The sequence below is a fragment of the Vigna umbellata genome, chromosome 4 (genome assembly GCF_029865625.1).
Source record: "Vigna umbellata cultivar VRB3 chromosome 4, Vumbellata_1.0, whole genome shotgun sequence".
NCBI classification, from domain to species: Eukaryota; Viridiplantae; Streptophyta; class Magnoliopsida; order Fabales; family Fabaceae; genus Vigna; species Vigna umbellata.
In genome coordinates, this window is record NC_142168.1 from 46,667,294 (window position 1) to 46,688,280 (window position 20,987).

At 34.4% G+C, this 20,987-nt stretch overlaps 1 protein-coding gene across 1 annotated transcript; it reads left to right on the forward strand.

Annotated features, from left to right (window-relative positions):
• The first annotated feature begins 1,136 nt into the window (after positions 1–1,136).
• Positions 1,137–12,349, forward strand: LOC124836447 (long chain base biosynthesis protein 2a). The gene is made up of 12 exons (XM_047311609.2): positions 1,137–1,602; positions 1,705–1,770; positions 2,002–2,090; positions 2,355–2,500; positions 2,601–2,725; positions 2,799–2,892; positions 3,227–3,390; positions 4,152–4,313; positions 10,954–11,080; positions 11,159–11,325; positions 11,426–11,533; positions 11,913–12,349. The coding sequence occupies exons 1-12, from the start codon at positions 1,477–1,479 to the stop codon at positions 12,006–12,008; spliced, it is 1,470 nt and encodes a 489-aa protein (XP_047167565.1). The 5' UTR covers positions 1,137–1,476; the 3' UTR covers positions 12,009–12,349.
• Positions 12,350–20,987: the final 8,638 nt, after the last annotated feature.

Here is a 20,987-nt window from a genome sequence, read left to right on the forward strand (position 1 = left end):
TATTTTAAGTTGTTAGAGACTTGGCATAAAAAAATACCTATTTTAATAAGATATAATTAGGTACAATTGATTATAAAAACGAATTTTAATACATTATTTTTATAGATTTATTAACCATTTAATGTTTAAGGATACTAATCCAACTGGGTATAATCCACATTCTTGATATAGAAGTGGTTACGGTATTGAGCCTTAATACTTATGTATGTTATAAGTCCTATAGTTAACCTTAGCTTAGGCCGAACGGTTAATTCGGACTTGGGAAGCATATGTATGGTATGTAGGATAGGTCGAACGACTAACAATCACAACTGTTCGATCTACTCCTTGTGACAAAAGTCAAGCTTCTTAATATTGGTCCAGTATAGTCAAACAAATTAAATATTGGGCCAACACTTAAGTTGTTGATGTTGGGCCATAATTGGGCCAACATTTAAGATATTATTATTGGACCAATGCTTTGGGCAAATAAAACAATTAATAAATTAATAACACAATAATTAAAGATATTGATAACTGATTACATGATACCGTTTATGAGTAACAGATCAGATTTAAAGGTAAGTTCGTTTTATTGGACCTGTGTCGTGCCAGTTTAGGGTTCATGAAATAACTTATAAATACAAGGCTAAGCTGCAAAGGTAGGTACGTTTTGCTAAAGTCCTAATACTCAATTGTGAGAGAAAGTTTCTTAAACAACGCCTAACTCGAGCGTCATAATGCCTTTTGTAGGTATTCTCTCCATTCCGGACTTGAAGTGCTTGGAGCACGAGATTCAGAGGTCAAATGATAGAAAGACTACGACAGAAAAAGTGTGTCTCACGGTTCCATTAATTGTATAAAGAAACAATATATTATTTTTATAGATTTATTAATATTTTATTTTCATTATCTAATAACATATTAAGGACGAGGCAAAATTGCTAAGTTAAAAAAAAATTAAAAACAAACTGTTACTAAAATTTTAAGAAATCATTCATTCACATTAAAAGAAATTTATGCCTAAATCTCACTAATTTAAGAAAAGAAATATTATGTTTTGAGAGCGAAATATATTTATGTTGGTTCCTATTATTTATCGACGTCTCGTAAAGCCTTGAAGTCGTAATTATTTTCCTTTTCAAAACATCGAACGAAACCTTGTTTTCTTTCCACCAAAGATCCAATAAAAAAAATAAAAAAGATAAAAATCCAGTCATAACCGCGGGAGGAAACGCTGGTCTAGCCGCCAGGTGGACCTTTCTCTGTTTCCTTCCTTCGTCGTATGGTCCCTTTTCTTCTACTCCCCGATACAACACAGCACCACACATTCGCTTTCCCCAACCCAACACTTTCCATCTTCCAACACCACCGTTTCTCTCTCCCTCGTTCTCTCCCTCACGGGTCCGCGAGACTCGGGTTCGGATCTCCGATCGCCGCCGCACCGCGAAACGAGTTTCCAAACTCAGAATTCAGATCCCTCCAAGTCCCCTCACCATGATAGCGATTCCGTATCTCACCGCGTTGACCACCTACTTCAGCTACGGCTTGCTCTTTGCCTTCGGCCAGTTCAGGGATTTCTTCCGCAAAATCTTCGACTGGTGCAGCTCTAACAATCTCCAGGTCCTTCATTTCGTTCATTTATTTTCTTTTTTTCTTCGTTTCATAAATTTTTAATCATTATTATACTGTAATAGTTTATAATATATCAACGCATTGACTCAGGGTTACCCACCGATCTGCTTGGGGCTCGAAGACTTTTATATTCGCCGTTTGTATCTTCGCATTCAGGTTTTTATTGTTTCACTTTTCGCTTCATTAATATCAAGGGAAATGCGTGTGTGTATTCCAAACATTGAATGTTTATTTGTTCTGTCAATTTTTCTTTTTGCCGTTTGGGTGCGTTTGTGACTAGCCGAATCCCAATGTAAAGTACATTGCAATTCAGATACATGATAATGACTTGCTAAGTGTTTTGCATTTCTTCTTTCTGTATTTGTTTTGGTTTATGTTTTTTCGCAGGACTGTTTTGGTAGACCAATTGCAAGTGCTCCTGATGCGTGGTTTGATGTAGTGGAACGCTTCTCCAATGATAGCAACAAGACACTGAAGTAAAACACTCTGTTTAATTTCCAGGCCCTTCAAGCCTATAAATATGTTTTTATATTTAAGGGGTAGGGGTATACTTTCTTAGATATGATTTCTTTAAACAATGGCGGCAACAAAGTTTAATCTATGATTCGTTGCAAACTATCAAGATTTGTCCACTAGATCGACAATAGCGGGTTGAATATATAATTTTTAACTTCTAATTTAGAGCTTTATCACTAGAAATTTATATGCCTATTGTTTTGTAACTATTTTTCCTAATGCAGACGGACTGATAAACTAAGTAGATGCCTTAACTTGGGATCATACAACTATCTTGGTTTTGCGGCAGCAGACGAATACTGCACACCTCGAGTAGTTGAAACGTTGAAGAAGTACTCTCCAAGCACTTGCAGTACTCGTGTGGATGGAGGTAGGTATTATCTTTGTATTTTAGCCGTCAAAGTGTGATTTTGGTTGCTTGTCTTTACATGTGTCTTATTATGCTCCACTGAATGTGGCTTCTCCAATAGGGACGACTGACCTTCACAATGAACTGGAGCAGTGTGTTGCAAACTTTGTTAGAAAGCCAGCTGCTATAGTTTTTGGTATGGGCTACGTGACAAACTCTGCTATTCTTCCAGTCTTGATGGGGAAGGTTTGTGAAATTTTGTGATTTTACCATCTTGAGATACTTAATGGTTATTCATTGTAATAACTTTCTTTCACAGGGAAGTCTGATTATTAGTGATTCGTTGAACCACAACTCCATTGTTAATGGTGCACGAGGATCAGGAGCAACTATTCGTGTTTTTCAACACAATAGTGAGTATAATTCTGCTGTATACTAAAATAAGTTGAGTTAGTCCTGGAGTCCCTAGCTTTTCAATTTCACACAGTTACAAAAGGAAAGAAGTTTATTTTAAGTTGTGGTTTGGGATTCATCCTAAATTTGTATAGGATAGTTAAATTTCAGTGACCTCATTTATGCTAACAGAATTGAACAGAAAGGGTAACTGAACTAGCTTATGATTAATTATGTTTATATGTAGTTCGAGCACTTGGTTAACTGCTGAGTTATTTTTTAGTTTCTCTCTGTTTGTGTTAATATGGTATGCTCACTCAGATCACAGCATTATTTATTCACTTTTACCTACAGTGCCCTCTCATCTAGAAGAAGTGTTAAGAGAACAAATTGCTGAGGGACAGCCAAGGACACATAGGCCTTGGAAGAAAATAATGGTTATCGTAGAAGGGATATACAGCATGGAAGGAGAGCTTTGCAAACTTCCAGAGATCATAGCTATATGTAAAAAATATAAGGTTGGTTATTATTGTAGCTCTAATATAATATATAAGTTGTATTTCTTTTATTTTTACCTGCTTTTGATGTGCACTTTTCATTTTCTATTTGTGAAAATATATTTAGGAAACTTTAAATATTATTTCCATGTATTTAATTTGTTATATTCCCTGTATCTTGCTATTATTATTAGAATAACAATCCCACAATTTTAGGGATTTGTTCCGTAGAATAGGCTGCTCATTCAATGAGCTCTTGTATATATATCCAATGCATGTAAGGAGACATATAATAGAAAATAATATATTCTCTCTCCTAAATTCAAGACTATTTTATATGGGGCTGTTATTTAATATTGAATTTAAGATCCACTTTTGTGGAAGTCTACACAGACAAGGCTACCAGCAAAGTTTCTGAATGGAATGTTCTAAATGGTTTATGCCTAGGAACACAGTGCTCCATTTAAATTAATTTAAGCTATTGACTCAAATGGGCATGCTATGTAAAAGAAACAAGATTCTGCTTTCCTATGATTTTTTTTTTGCCGGATTAGTTTTGGATAGTCTCATTATTACCCTTCATGCTGCTACTTTTTTCCTTATAAGTCTAGTTCAGAGAAGGGAAAAAGAGGCTGCGGTATTGTATGTTTTCCTTCATTTAACACTCCTTTTCTCTTAGAAGACATTTAGAGGGATTTTGGAAAAACTTTCATTGGTGACTTTTTATTTTCGATGTTACATAGGTTCATTTGTCACTTTCTGCGTTTTCCATTGCTTTATAGGCATATACATATTTGGACGAAGCACACAGCATTGGAGCTGTGGGCAAGACAGGAAGAGGTGTTTGTGAGCTACTGGGTGTGGATACTGCTGATGTTGACATTATGATGGGAACATTCACCAAATCTTTTGGATCATGTGGAGGATATATTGCAGGATCTAAGGTACTTTGTTAAATTTTAAACTCCAAGCTTACTGCTTTTTAATTGAGGCAGTAAGTTGATAAATTAGACAGAGTAGATTTCTGATTTTCTTTCCTGTCAAACATCTGAAAAATAACTATATTAGATTCTTCTATCTTTATTACGTTTTCTGAAAATGTTGGTTTACACCACTCATACATTGTTTTATTTTTAATCAATAATGCTACTATGAAGTAAACAAATAACGGAATAAATCCCTAACTTTCAGCTATAAAATATGTGAGGGTAGCTTTTGGTTAATTCATTTGTATAGACAGGACCTTTGTATCCTGTGGAGGGAGAGTGCTCCCTTGTGAGTGTTGGAGGTGTACATTGTATTCTTTGGTTACAAGAATAATAAACAGGGTGTTTCCAGTAATCTGGGTGTGTGTGAGTGTTTCTTTTCTAGAGAGATTGATTTCTTTACTAAAGAAACCTATCAATAGATGTTGTATGGATCGAGCTTGTTGCAAAATTTGTGATACGAATTTGACTAACATCAAATTGTCAGCATGAGAGCTTCAGATTTTGTGATAGTCAATCTTGGAGTTTAATTTGCTCATGGAAGGTTGGATTTAATGCAATATGGAGAGGCATGATTGAGGCATATCTAATATCTTGAGTGTCTCCAAGTTGTAAGTCATGTAATCTCGCATGCATCTATAAACTATCTTCTGCTTCTTACTCCTCCTTGAGATTCCTTAAATAAAAGCATAATACCTACAAGTGGATTTCCGATTTAATGTTGATGGGCCATCAACGTCGTAGTAAAAAAGATTTTGGCATTGCTTGTCTTCATATAGTAATTTTCAACTTGGTGGGTTCTTAATGTATTAAAGGATGTGTTTTACAACATCCCAATGATTATCATGGGGGCATTCAAGAATTCATTCACCGTCAATCACAAATGTGATTTTTTTATCTTGTCAGTGTTGGGATCTTAAGTCTACCCATAAGACAATGGTAACTTCTTTCAATGCCTCTCCCCAACCTGGTAGAAGCTTCACTTTGGGATCCATAAGGGTATCACTAGGACTACAATCGAGCCCACTGTATGGAAATGGTAATGCTAGATGAGGATTAGGCAACTTCAATTCCCAAAAAATATTTTAGTGGACTTGGCTCTTATGTTTGAACATGACTTAGGAGATGAGATTGAGTTTAGTATGCAGATATTGTTAAAGTAATCTCCTGTAATGACAGTGTCATTAACCTAGATGACTAGGTAAATGCATAATCCAAAAGCAGGTGGCAGGGATAGTTTGCAGGATGAGACCATGGGTATAGGTTGAGCTTCTCTCATCTTATTTTTATGCAAAAGTTCTCTAATATATTTCCTTTGAGTCATCACAACAGTTTTTTCTGAACAATAGTTGATTTCTATTCCCAAAATATAATCAAGTTTACAGAGCTGCTTGAGAGAAAAATTGGAGTTCAGTTTGAGTGAGCTGCGAATAAGGACTAATGTTCCAGTGATGATGATATCATCAACATAGAGCAGTATGTGGACAGTTTGAGAATTTTGCTGATTGGTAAATAGAGAAGGATCACACTTCTGGACCAAAAACCAAGCTGCAAGAGTTGTTTTAAGTTTGTTAAACCACTGTCCAGGTCTTGTTTTGAGGTCATAGATGGCTTTATTAAGTCTGCAGACCAGAGATTTATTTCAGACCTCAAATTCAGGAGGTTGAATCATATACACAGTTATGTCAATAGTGCCATTGAGAAAGGCATTATTAACATCCAATGAAACAAATCCCATCCCTTGGTTAAAGCAACTGTTAAAATAATTCTTATGATAATAGGTTTGATAACAGGAGAAAAAGTTTCATGAAAATCAAACCCATGAACTTGATTGAACCCCTTGGCAACCAATCTGGCTTTATATTTATTAACTGTTCCATCAACATTTTCTTTCACTTGAAAAACCCATTTACAACCAACTACTTTCCTGTCAGGATGTAAAGAAACCAGATCCCAAATGTTGTTGCAAATAAGAGCAACATTCCTGTTTCATAGCAGAAACCCAATTTGGATTTTTCATAGCGTGTAACATTGGAAGGTTCAATATTGGACATAAACAATGAAGGATGAAGTCTAGGATTATGATTACCTGAAATAGGTCTTGTTCGCATATGATGAGTATTAGGAAGCCTAGAAAAAGACTCAAACTCAGTAGGTATAATAGCAATAGGTAGGGAATAGTAGAGACAGTTGAATACTGAGTGAGATATATTTTAAGTATGGTTAGACTTTGAGTGAACAAACAAAAGTTTAGTCAGAGGGGAGATATTAGGAGTAAGACTGAAATACTGAGTAGTGTTAGGAACATAAGCAATAATGTCTCGAAACAAATTAGAATAGGTGAACCAATCTCATTAAAAGGAACATCTTTAGATGTGTAAGTGTGACGAAATTTCAACAAACACAATTATATTATCAACATATACTATTTAAGTAAACACATTTCTTAAGAGGGCTAGGACAATAAAAGACTGAATGATCCGCTTCACTGTGTTTTAGTCCAAATTTTTGAACAATGGAGCTGAATTTTCCAAACCAAGCTCGTGGTATTTACTTGAGGCCATATAGATAGCGACGTAATTTGCATACCATACTAGACTTCCCTTGACCAACAAACCCATGAGGTTGCTCCATGTAAACTTCTTCCTGAAGATCACTATGGAGGAAGGCATTTTTGATATCCAATTGATGAAGTGGCTAGTGATGAATTACTGGCATTGCAAAGAAGAGACAAATAGTAGTCATCTTGGCCACGGGAGAGAAAGTGTCTCAATAATAAAGGTCATAAACTTGAGTGTACCCTTTCTCGACTAATTAGGTTTTGAGCTGATCAACTTTACCATCAGGGGTGACTTTAATTGCATACACCCATCGACAACCAACTGACTTTTTTCCTAGTGGAAGGGGCATGGGTATCTAAGTATTATTTTGGTAAAGAGTCTGCATTTCTACAATCATGGCTTGTCGCCATCCAAGATGATCAAGAGGTTTATTCACAATTTTGGGAATAACAACAAAAGACATTGAGGATAAAAGGGAATAATAGGAAGGCGACAATCTGTGATAACTAAAAATTATAAACGGGATGTGGGTTTCGAGTGGAACGAGTACCTTTTTTTAGAGTAATAGGCCATCCTGAATTATCTTCAATAGGAGTCGTGGTATTAAGTGCAAGGGAAAAGAATCTGAAGTAGGAGATTCACCTTGTTCTTGGAAAACTGGACTATCCATTAGGGTCTCGTGTTGGAGGATATCAATATGTGGTGATGATGGTTTAGTAGGACTTTGATCAAGACTCGAATTGATAGACATTGGAAATACTGGACTCAAGACTGTTGTATGACATGAACATCTTGGACAAATGGGGAGAAGTAAGGAGTTTGTTCAAAGAATGTAGCATTGACAAATATCTAGTACTTCTTGGTTTCAGGAGAGTAACACCATTACCCTTTTTGAAGTCATGAATAGCCCAAGAAGACACATTTGATAGCATGAGTAGAAAGCTTGTCTAATCCTGGAGATATGTCATGAACTAAACATACACAACAAAAAACACGAGGAAAATGTAAAAGAGAGGATCATTTGGAAACTGAATGGAGAAAGGAACCTTATGATTGAGTGAGGAGGATGACATTTTGTTAATAAGAAAGCATGCAGTTAAGATGATATCCCCGGTGATGGATGAGATCATGGGCACTGCGCAAAAGGGTACAGGGGGCAATTTCATCCAAGTGTCTATTTTTTCTTTTTGCTATACCATTTCTTTGTGGTATATGAAGACAAGTGGACTGATGTAATATAACCATATGAACTCAACTACAAAACAAGTGGCATTGACACTTAGGATTTTTATTACTTGACTGAATTGATTCTTGATTTCATTTAAAAAAGATGTGAATGGGTAACAATTCATAACGATCTTTCATAAGATAGACCCAAGTATATCTTGAATATTCATAAATGAACGTAACAAAATACCTAAAACCAAAAGATGAGACACAACTAGATCCCTATATATCAAAATGGATAATAGAGAAACTAAAATTACACTTTGGTTCAGAACATTTAGGAAAGGTAGATGTAACATGTTTTCCTAGTTGACTTGACTCACATTCTAAGGTCCGGATACCACTAAACTAAGTAAACATTTTTTTTTTAATTTTGACAATTGAGGATGGCCAAGTTGATCATGGAATATTTTAGGATTAGGAGCTGTAACACAGGACACATGTAGACAAGATCCAAAATGGTATAATTCTCTAGCTTTATATCCTTCTCCAATCCATCTTCCCACCTATATACCAAAAGCTTTGTTATCGAAGGTTATTGAACAATTTAATGTTTTGGTTAAATGGCTTGATGAGAATGATTTCGAGATCTTGTAGTAGAATGACTGCCCTATCTATTTGATCGAGTTGGTGGGTGACTAGTTAGCAGAATACTGCGGCAGCTGATGTGTTGCTAGATCATATAGAACAAGAGACTCATTTGATTGATAGGATGAATCAGCATGGTAGAAAAAGATATTTGTAGTGTGATCATATTTAAGACAAATTTGATACTGAAAGTTGGCAAATCTGTCACCATGGAGAATTAAAAATTTGTTGAAGAGTGGTATTGTGATCTTGAAATATTGAAGAAGAATGATTGAGAGTAGTTTATCAAAGGAAGAAAGAATTTCTTTTGAAACCTTTTACTACGAGATTCATGAGCAAGAAGGGCCTCAACTTTTGTGATTGGAGGTGTTTCAAACTTGCTTTCAATGACAGAAAGAACTGGAGCATAATCTTAGGGAAGACCCTCGAGAATGACATCATCGTATTCATCATGCTTGACAATACATCCAATTTTAGCAAGTTCATCAGTAATGGACTTAATTTGTCCCAAGAATTCACACAGTTTTATTTTCAAGGGAGTTGGCTTGAAGATATCCGTGGAGCTGCCTAGCACTTGTCTTGGTTTGAGCAAAGAAATGTTCATGAATTTGTTCTCATACCTGATATGAATTTGATCTTGGAATTCTCATTTATCATAAGCTAGATTAAAAACTCTAGAGGCACAATCATCATGAGAAAGGAAGCGCTGAGGGATCATAGGATTAACCACGAATTGGTGAAGTTTGTGTGATTTGATGATGGGTTTAACTTGTTTCCAATGAAGATAATTGGAATCATCAAATTATTTTGATATAGAATTTGGAAAAAAGTGGGAAGTGGATGGGTGGGAACTTGAATTGAACATTGTGGATGAAATTCTGGCTCTTGATACCATATAAAAAAAGGATGTGAACAGAAAGCAGAAAGAAGGTTTAACGAAAGCTGACTTGTATATTATTTCACTCTATTTGAAAAAGAATACAAGAAGAACATATATAGGCTCTAAAGCCTTCTAAACAAATTACACAAACAAAACATAAAACAGAAAACTAACATACAGTTCAATAACTAAATGTTTTACACGAATATCTCTAGGACTGATACTAGAAGACTAGTATATGTGATTGTTTGGCCATGTTTTTGACCTATATGGGGGGTCAGTAGTGCAGGGGATCTGAGGTAACTATTAAAGCTAAAACAACAGACAAAACAAGTGAAACACCGTGATAGGGTCTTAAGAGTAGACTTAAACTAGGAAGACATGTATTTGTATGCATTATCTATGTTCAAAATTTTAATTGAAAGGCTAAACTGATTGTGCATTTCATTTGAGAAACTAGGAAGACACAAGCTCCTATTATGAAGGTATATAAAAGAAGAAACAAGGGAAACAGAAAATGCAGCTATTTGTCGTAATTCAAACAGCTGTGAAATCTGTTAGTAGTTAAGCTTGCTGTTTTGTTGGGAAGTGCCAGGGGTGTCTATAAAAGAATTTCTGAAACTTTTATACGCAATTCTCAGTTTCTTTGTTTGGGTTTTCTTTCCCTTTTTTTGAGTTTCGGATCCAGTTTCTATAAAAAACATACCCAAGTATATTGGGAAACAGCATTAATAAAAGTGACTAAATAGAAATAACATAAAATTGAACATACTTGACTAGAACTTCTAATATTGAATATGTCGAGCAAAAGGTGACGCAACACATTTATTGACACATTTATGGGGTGGCTTAGGTGATACATGTAACTGACAATAATCTTCCAAACTTAGGACAGATGGAGACAAACTTTAGGGGAAGGTTGAGAAGGGGAATTTTTTTATGCCATGAATTGGGATTTTAGAACCAGGTCCTTGCCCCTCTCTTGGATTGGATGATGTCCTGCTTGTTATTTAGACTTTCATCCTTATTTAACTACTGACTCATTTCTTTGGTGAAGTTCCCCTTCGAGGCTGTCTTTCTTAAATCTGCAGAATGGGCTTTCCTTTCTTTACATAACCTTAATTGAGTTGGTTTCATACAAGTACCAGTGAATTTATTTAATATTTCTGTATTAATGTGCTGTTGGGGTACTTGTGGAATGTTTTTTCTTTACATGTGAAAATTGATTTCTGATTTTGTATTTCATGGGCCTCTAAAAGTTCGGATCATGAATTTTCTGTATTTTCTATTATTAGGATGTTTCAATCACTTTCTCATGCTGAACTTCTGTATGTACTACCAGGACCTTGTCCAATACTTGAAGCACGCTTGCCCTGCTCATCTTTATGCAACTTCAATTTCACCACCAGCCGCACAACAAATAATATCTTCCATTAAAGTTATTCTTGGAGAGGATGGTTCCAATAGAGGTTTTTTGGCTTGCATCAATCCAAATAATGTTCATCTACTCTGTTTACCATGAACTAAAGTAAGATGTTTCCATACAGGTGCCCAGAAACTAGCACAAATTCGAGAGAATAGCAACTTTTTCAGGTCAGAACTACAGAAGATGGGATTTGAGGTTCTTGGGGATAATGATTCTCCAGTAATGCCAATTATGCTTTATAACCCAGCCAAAATCCCTGCATTCTCAAGGGAGTGCCTCAAGCAGAATGTAAGAAGATAAATATCCAACTATTTATGCCCCCTGTTCATACCCTATATCATGGATAAGAATGAATCTGTTAATTGATGTTTGAAATTTTTGAATCCAGGTTGCTGTTGTGACAGTGGCATTTCCTGCAACTCCACTGCTACTGGCTAGAGCACGTATATGCATATCTGCTTCCCATTCAAAGGAAGACCTTATCAAAGCCTTGCAGGTGTGTATTTGGATTTTGATTCAATTGTTTTCATCTTGAAAAATACACGAGTGATTAGAATGAGGCTTAGTCCAACCGTGAGGTTGCTGCCTTGTGAACTGGAGCTTAGGGGTTTAATTCCTTAAAATAGCCTCTGCTTATGGTTTAAGATTGCATGCGTCACAACCAATATTCTTTACCATTGTCAGAAAATGAATATTTTCTATTCTACCAGCAATTCAAAATAAATTTCCCTTTTCATCTCCCCTGTTTGTGTAAGATGTCAGGGGTTTATATCCATGTTTTATTTTGTTCGTATAGATATGCTTAGGATTTTGTTTAAAATTGCTACTTCCTTGATGTGTTGTGTGGTAAATTTGCTGTGATTGTTCTTTCATAGGTCATTAGCAGAGTGGGTGATCTAGTTGGCATAAAATACTTCCCAGCTGAACCAACAAAGCAACATGATACGAGTAAAGCTGTGAAGTTTGATTGAGAGAGAACTTTCGAAAAGCAGGAAGGGGAACAAAGACTACTGAAGATAGAGCTGTAGCGATAAGAAGACATATTGGTCAAACGAGGGATTGATTTCAATGCGCTGTATGAATTCGTTGCTTTTTGTTGCCATCTTCGAAAGTGTGGACTTGCCAGGAAGAGCAGATCCATATAATTGCTCTCATATTCAAGTGAACGTATCCTGAAGGGAAATCTGTTCTTATTTTAACCCACCCATTTGATATTAATATGTATAGCTGCAGTTTGTTTATTCACTCCAAACTTATTTTTGATTTAAATTAATCAAGTAAACCTGAGGTTTAATGTCTCGGTAGGTCCCTATTTTCGGCGTGAATCTCAAATAGGTCCCTTTTCTTTTCGACTTCTCAATTGGATTCTTTTTTGTGTAAAATTGTAGCAATTAGGGGTTTGCCGTCAAATTGAACAAACGACGGTTTAAGTTTGGGTTTGGTGGCATGATGACTGTACTGATTAATCACACGTGACATTAAAACGAGTATGAATTGATTTTCTTATTAAAAAATGGATTGCAAAGATGTTAAATCATGTAATTTAAGGACAAATTGAGAAAAAAAATTATGTGCAGCAGCCCTGCAACTGAGAAATCAAAATCAGATTTGGGAAAAAAATTGGACTCCAAATTAGGGTTCGTGGGAGAGAAAAAGAAACCCCAATAATTCCCATTTTCAAGCCCTTCAAAGAAATTTCCAAATCCAATTTCATAACCTAACCCCAAAATTGCAACAGTTGAATTCCAAATCATTTTACAATCTGCAGAAAGGGAATCAAAAACCACCACCCCCAATTCGCGGGCCACACGCGAGAACAGAGAACTCAAAAACCCCAAATAAAAACCCTTGCCACAAAACGCAGAAACCCTCGTAACCGTAGAGGCATCGCCGTCGCGAGTGATGAACGTTGCGTGTGATCCGCCGGTTTCGCATCCTCCTCCCTGCAACCAAAACTAAACCAGAAAAAGAAAACGGAAGAAACTCCCTCCCTTACGACGCGAATCAGTGCAAGAAAAGAGGGAAAGGGAAAAAGAAGAAGAATGTCCAACGCGCTGTCACAAACCACCACAAAAGCCGCTTGGTCGCGCCATCTCCATACCGTCGCCGCGCCATCACTGCCGGAGTCATCTCTCGTTCCTGCGATACCCAGCCATACCCCGGAGTAAGAGAAAGGAAGAAATCTCTCTACGTTGCGGTTAAAGCAAAGGAATAGAAAAAGAAAGCGCTTCCAACGTTGAAATTCTTGATTCAAGCAAAAGAAACAAACGTCCAGAACCCAGAAACTCACCTTCCCCAATTTGATTTCGATTTTGGAATTGCACAGGAGAATAGGCTTTCGGCACTTTGATTTTCCAACTTTGTCCTTGCTTAAATTATATTTCCACTGTGTACATTTAATTTTTTAATTCAAAAATTAAAAAAATATAATTGACACACGTTTTTAATGCCACGTAAATTAAAACTACACAGTCAGCATGCCACGTAATACTCTCCTTAACGGCGTTTGATTAATTTAACGGCAAGTCTTTGTTTGATTCAATTTTACAAAAATAAGGATCCAATTGAGACGCCGAATAAGTCTGGGACCTATTTGAGATTCTGAACGAAAATAGGGACCTACCGAGACATTAAACCTAAAACTGAAGATGATCTATCCCGTTGTAATTTCGAATGTTACTAGTCCTTGGAAATTGTAGTCAGTTTTAGCAATGTTTTACTTCTCAATTGCTACAAATCTAAAGCTATTGACCCAAATTTCAGTTGTATGGATTAATTTATTTCATGCTCACAAAAGTCTCAAATTCGGAAGTTATTAACTTGAAAAACGTTTGTTATATGGATTCCATAGCCTATCCACGCTCACCTCCATTTCCATTTGTTATATTTCTTAATTTAAAGACAATAAATGAAAGCCGGCATTTTAATTAAATAAGTGTACTTTTGGAAAACTAAAATGTATAAAATAAATAGCATTTAAATTTCAGTTTATTAAATATGTTACTAAATAAACGATAGTATACAATTATAGTTATAATATGATAAAATTATGGATATTTTCTCACATCTAAATCTTAAATAAAAGAGGAATTGGTAGACATTCGTATTTAAGGTACACATACAGAAGAAAAGATAGGAGTGCCTTTATAATATTTAATACAGTGTGATAAGAAGAAATATCAAGAAAAATAATTGTGATAACAAACTGTTTGAATCTCTTTATTATTTTTCTCAGATATGTTTTATGGAGTTTATTTTAAAGAAAATTAAAATACAAGTTCAAATAATTCTTTCAAGATCAGACTTATTATCCTTTCATAGATGTACTTCTTTACTTCTACTTAATATTTGTCTTGATGTGTCTTATTACCAATATATGTTACGTTGATTTTAATTTATGTGTATGATAGTAATGCCAAAGTGTCCATGTGAAGGAATTCACATTATGCCTATTTCAATACCAAGGTATCGAAAATTATGTTTTAAAAATAATGTCTACCCTTAGTGACTATTTTATTCTAATCTATTAATTCAGAAAGGTTTCCTATATGAATTTCAAAGCTTATCTACATTTTATTTTATAATATTTACATTCATTTAGTTTACTGTCTTTATATTTGTTCTTTTAAAGGGCCGAGATGTTCTTTACTAGTAATAGGTGTCGACGACTTGGCTCAGAAATGGTGAAGTTTGGTTCTATTCCAAATATCGATAACTGGGAAGCCAAGATCCAAGAATTGAAGAAGGCACTGAAGGAGGTGTCCGAGGAGAAAAAGCATATCTCGAACCAACTAGACATTTTCATGCGTGAAAGACCAGACTTTGTATTTGATAGCTATTCTTAGAAAACACGACGTCTTGATGATGAGAAGAAGGAGAATGAGGTTCAATCGGCTCGAGTAAGAACTTTTTGACGAGAGAGCCGACCGACACAAGGCTGCCAAATGTAACACTTCAATTTTCGTGTTCCTAATGTATATAACAAATAAATATAAGAGTGTTCAAACATCTCTTCATATTTTTCTTTTAATGATTGTGTATATTTCTGAACTTTTGTACTATTATTTGTTATTGGGATAAATTATAACCATTACGGTCAAACATAAACACAACAAACAAAAATTAATCCAGCAAAAATCTTAGTATTAAAAATAAACTCATTCAATGGTATCTGAAATATATATATATATATATATGTTTAATGTTTCGGTAGGCTTTTGTTTTCGTTCAGAATTTTAAATAGGTTCTCTTCTTTTTCCTTGTCTCAATTGGGTCTTTATTTTTGTAAAATTGAATCAAATAAAGGCTTGTCGTCAAATTGGACAACCGGCCGTTTAAAATTGGGTTATGTGGCATGGTTAGTGTATTGTTTAATCAGACGTGACATTAAAAACGAGTTTGAATTGTATTTTGTATTAAAAAATGGATTACAAAGAGAGGAAATCAGGTTTACTTAAGGGCAAACTAGGCAAAAGAAAATAAATTAAGTGCAACCCTGCAATTGAGAAATCCAAATCAGAATGGGGAAAGAAGATTGAAGCTTCGTATTAGGGTTCATGGAAAAAAAATTGTTTTTCGTTTGATTGGAAGAGATTGATAATGAAATGCAGAAGGTGAATTTTAGGGTTCCGGTCTTCTTTTTCTTTTAGGTCTTTTAGGCATAATTTGATTTCGCAATTGCAGGATAAAGGTAATTCCCTTTCCCACCCAACCTCTCTCACAATCAATGTTTCGGAATATTAAAACCATGTATTGTGCCAATTGGATTACAATCACATACTTAATAACGACGAACGAAACAATAAATTAACACCCCAATTCTATCCAGGTCAATCATAATTAAAATCCATGTAAGATGGCATTCAACTTCACATATTGCGCTTACCCTAAAAAGCCTTAAACTACAAGGTCATCAAGACCAGTGATAAATCAGGTAACAAATCAAAGACCCAGAACTCAATTTCATTTTCTTAGAACAAAAGACAGTGATTAAATTAATTGATTAAAAGAAGAGAAAAAGGAAGATACAAAAAAATGTGCGAGATTAACGATGGTCCATGCGATGCCAGGGGAGCAACCGAAGATGGAGAGAACGAGGATCCAATAAAAAAAAGGATGAGGATGTAGGTGGTCCAGATGCCAGGGTACGTGAACCACTCCGTGTTCCGGTTCAGATTCGCCGGTGGCACCGCCTCCCATGAACCCTAAAACTCACCTTCCCCAATTTGATTTCGATTTCGCAATTGCAGAGAAAGGGGTTGTTGCACTTAATTTAATTTGTTTTGCCCACTTTGCCCTTATTTTAATTTTATTTCCCCTCTTTGCACTCCATTTTTTAATTCACAAATTAAAAAAATACACTTCACACATGTTTTTAATGCCAGGTCATTTAAAAAGACACTATTAGTATGCTACGTAACACTCTCCTTAACGGTGTCTTTTCAATTTGACGGCAAGCCTCTATTTATTCAATTTTACAAAAATAAGAACCCAATTGAGACGCCGAAAAAGAAGGGACCTATTTGAGATTCTGAACGAAAATAGGAACATACTGAAACATTAAACCATATATATATATATATATATATATATATATATATATATATATATATATATTTATATATATATATATATATATAAAAAAATATATATATATATATATATATATATATATATATATAAACTTTTAATTTTTTTTTGCCAAGAGCAAAATACATGGAAGTTCACCAAATACTAACAATAGTTACACATGAGATACCCAAAACTTTAGATAGTGAAAATCAACTACTAATTTATTTTAAATCATATCAATTATATAACATTCATGCATCATTTTTTCTTACAACAACCCATTCAAAACACATGGTGACATACACACGAAACAAAACATCATATCATAGAACTATGTACCCAAAAGAATTGAATCATTTTTCAAGCTATAATCACTCAAGGAGCCTCTCTAAAGAGATCCATAACTACTATCATAAAGAGCCAAAAATTCTATATGACCAAAGAAATTTCATAATTTCAAAGATACTAGACATCAACATTTTAATCAATTATAAAATGAAATCAACTTATTAAAATGCTAGAAAATTAACACACATATATCGTAATCCAAATTATTGACACTCAAAGTAGTATCTCTCAATGCATATCAAACAAAAGTACAAACAATAAACTAATTGTTTGATTGGTGTTTAAACCACTGCTATAATCTTCTTTGAATGTTGTAAATGATGGATCTTGATTTAAAACAAATAAGAAACAAGAACTTGAAAAAATAAGAAAACAAAACATCAAGATATATGAATTTTATACTAGTTCACTCTTGTGAGCTACATTTAATTGCATATGCAACTTCAGCATAGCTTTTCACTAACAAAAATCACAATATTACAATTACACACAATCTTTTAATATCAAACACACTTCTTGAAACCCACAACAAGCAACCTACCTATTCAATACCTTATTACAACATGTACGTTCTCTAGAACCACGAAAACAAACATAATGCAAGACAAGAAATGATCAAACTTGAAAAGTTCTCCCTAGCTTTTTCAAGATACATGATCTTGTCCAAGGAAAACAAAAAAGTTAAAGCAATCACAACTTCACAAAGTTACTAACTCCTCTAAATCAGAGAACAAAGGTTTCTCACATGAAAAATGCTTTTCAGAATTGTTCAAAATGTTTTTCAAAGTTTGCACTTTTCATTGAGCCAAAGTCCTGATTTAGGGATATGATGGTTGACACATTTAACTAATTAGTTTTAACTACCAATCGATTGATGTTTAAACCACTGCTATAATCTACTTTAACCCTATCTAGTTTGTTGACTACTAACTTGGCAATACTGAAGTTGCCTTGTAAAGTAGTATTAATTTGATAGCTTTAACGACAACGTATCACCTACTACCAAGATTGTTATTAGTAAAGGACTCAAACATACCTGATAAAGAAGATCAAACACTTCGCTTAAGGAAAGTCCAATTTCTTTGGTAGACACAAGACAATAAGTAAACCAGAAAAATAGAGTGGTGAATTATGGTTCGTCCCTCCCTATTTATAGCAAAACGGTGACTATTCAACTTTTTGGGCTACATCTATTCTAGGAAGCCCATGGACCTTACACTCCTTCATGAACAGTAATAAACTCATGAGAAGCTGACATTTTGATTTATATGCCAAACTGTATTGTTGTCAATGAGGAACATAAGGGATAACTGATTATCACAAGTAAAAGTAGAAAAGGCTTCGTCTCGGCGATAATCGATTATCGCTAAGGATAATCAATTATCACGTTTTCCGAAACCCATAACGGCTTCAAATAATCAATTATCACTTGACATAATCGATTATCTCTAGCAGTTAGGAGTTGTCTTTTCATTTCTTAACCCCTAGCCTATAAATAGAAGCCTCTTAAACCTTTTATGGGGTTACCCCAACTACTAAGAGCACAAAATTGGTTCTAAGGAAGTTCTTGACTTTAAGTCTTAACTTGATCAAGTCTTGAGGAAGGAGAAACTTAGTTTTAGTGTGTTTAAAGGTGCAAACGGTTTTCTGCAAGTTGATTAAGTTGTTGTTCATTCCCTCATGTATCAAAGGAAGGTGTTTTTTTTTCTTATAATTTCATTGTTCATATTGTAACTTCAAAGGAATTTTTACTGAAAAGTTAATCACTCTTTTTTAGTGATTAACAATTAGACGTAGAATATTTTGATTCGAATCAGTATAAAATTTTGTGTGCTTTTCTTTAACTCTACACCTCCTAACTTTAAATTGTTCGAAGAAAGTTCTAAAAGAAAGCTAAAATTTTTAAAAGAAACAATTCACCCCTTCCCTATTAGTTTGTGTCCATTTTCATGCTCTTTAAAACGTTGCACTACGCGATACCAATTTCTACAACATGAAGATGATCCTAGAGGCTATCAACAACCACGAAACCTTTCTATGGACAACATTATTGGAGATATCTCAACAGGGGTAACTACTAGATGAAACTTAAATAACTTCTTCATGATTGTTGCTTTTATTTCTCAGATAGAACCCAAAAACATTAGTGAGGCTCTTCAAAATGATAAATGGTGTGTAGCTATGCAAGAAGAGCTAAATCAATTTAAAAGGAATGAAGTTTGGGAACTTATTCCTAGAGAAGAACATTATCAAGTGATTAGAACAAAATGGGTCTTCCAAAACAAGTTGGACGAGGATGGTCACATAACCAAGAACAAAGCAAGATTAGTAGCTAAAGGATATTGCCAAGAAGAAGGTATTGACTATGATGAAACTTATGCACCGATGGCAAGGTTAAAAACTATTAGATTATTGCTTGCTTATGCTTCTTTGATGAAATTTAAATTGTATCAAATGGATATGAAAAGTGTCTTTTTAAATGGTTTTATCAAATAAGAAGCATATGTTGAAAAACTCTTGGTTTTGAAAATTTTAAATTTCCTAATCATGTTTTTAAATTGAAGAAAGTTTTGTATGGCCTTAAACAAGCACCTAGGTCTTGGTATGAAAGACTTAGTAACTTTTTGATTGAAAATGACTTCTCTAGAGGAAAGGTTGATTCAACCTTGTTCATAAAGAAAGTAGGAAGTCATATTTTGCTTGTTCAGGTTTATATTGATGACATAATATTTGGGTCAACTGATAATTCCTTAAGTGAAGGATTTGCTAGTATAATGCAAGAAGAGTTTGAAATGTCTATGACGGGTGAGTTAACATTTTTCTTAGGACTGCAAATTAAGCAAATGAATGGGGGAACTTTTATTTCCCAAACAAAATAGTGCAAAAAAATTCTTAAGAAATTTAGAATGGATACTGCTAAACAAGAAAACACTCCCATGAGAGCCTCATGTTATTTGGATAAGGATGAATCTGGGTTAGAAGTTAATCAAACCATGTTTAGAGGAATGATAGGATCCCTACTCTATCATACAGCTAGTAGACCAAACATAATGCAAAGTGTTTGTGTGTGTGCTAGATATCAAGCCAATCCCAAAGAATCTCATCTTGTAGCTGTTAATAGAATATTGGAATACATCAAAGGAACTACCTATTTTGGATTATGGTACCCTTCAGATGCAACCCCAAGTCTTATAGGATAGTCTAATGTGGATTATGATGGATGTAAAATTGATAGAAAGAGCACTAGTGGAACTTGTCACTTTCTAGGTTGCTCTTTAGTTTCATGGCATTTAAAGAAATAGGCATGTATAACATTGTCTACCACTGAAGCAGAATATATAGCTGTTGGGAATTGTTGTGTCCAAATTCTTTGGATGAAACAACAACTTGAAGATTTTGACATCTTCCTTAATCACATTATGTTAAAATGTGACAATAAAAGTGTCATCAATCTAACTAAGAACCTTATAATGCACTCCAGGACTAAGCACATTGAAATTATACATCACTTTTTAAGAGATCATATTCAGAAAGTTGATTGCATCATTGAATATATTGATATAATGCAGTACACATCTCCACCAAACCATTGCCTAAGGATAGATTTATGAACTTAAGAGAGAGTTAGAAGTGTTATGTCTTAGAACTCAAATTTTGTTAAACTTTACGTTTTTCGTAAATCATCGCATAATAATCGATTATCTCTAGGTCACAATCGATCATCTTTGAACTAAGAAATGTTTTTGATTCGGTAATAATCGATTATCTCATGTCATAATCGATTATCTCGAGATTTTTTAGCAACTAGGTTTTTCATTCGGTAATAATCGATTATTTGAAGCAATAATCGATTATTTGCGATTTCTGGAAATAATTTTTGAAACGATAATCGATTATCATTAGTGACAATCAATTACCACACATCTTTATTTCAAAATGTAGTCGTTGCAACGGTCCAAAATGGCTAGAAACGACCATAAACCTCTAGTTTGTTCTTTTTCTTTATAAATAGCACCCAATAATCCATTAAA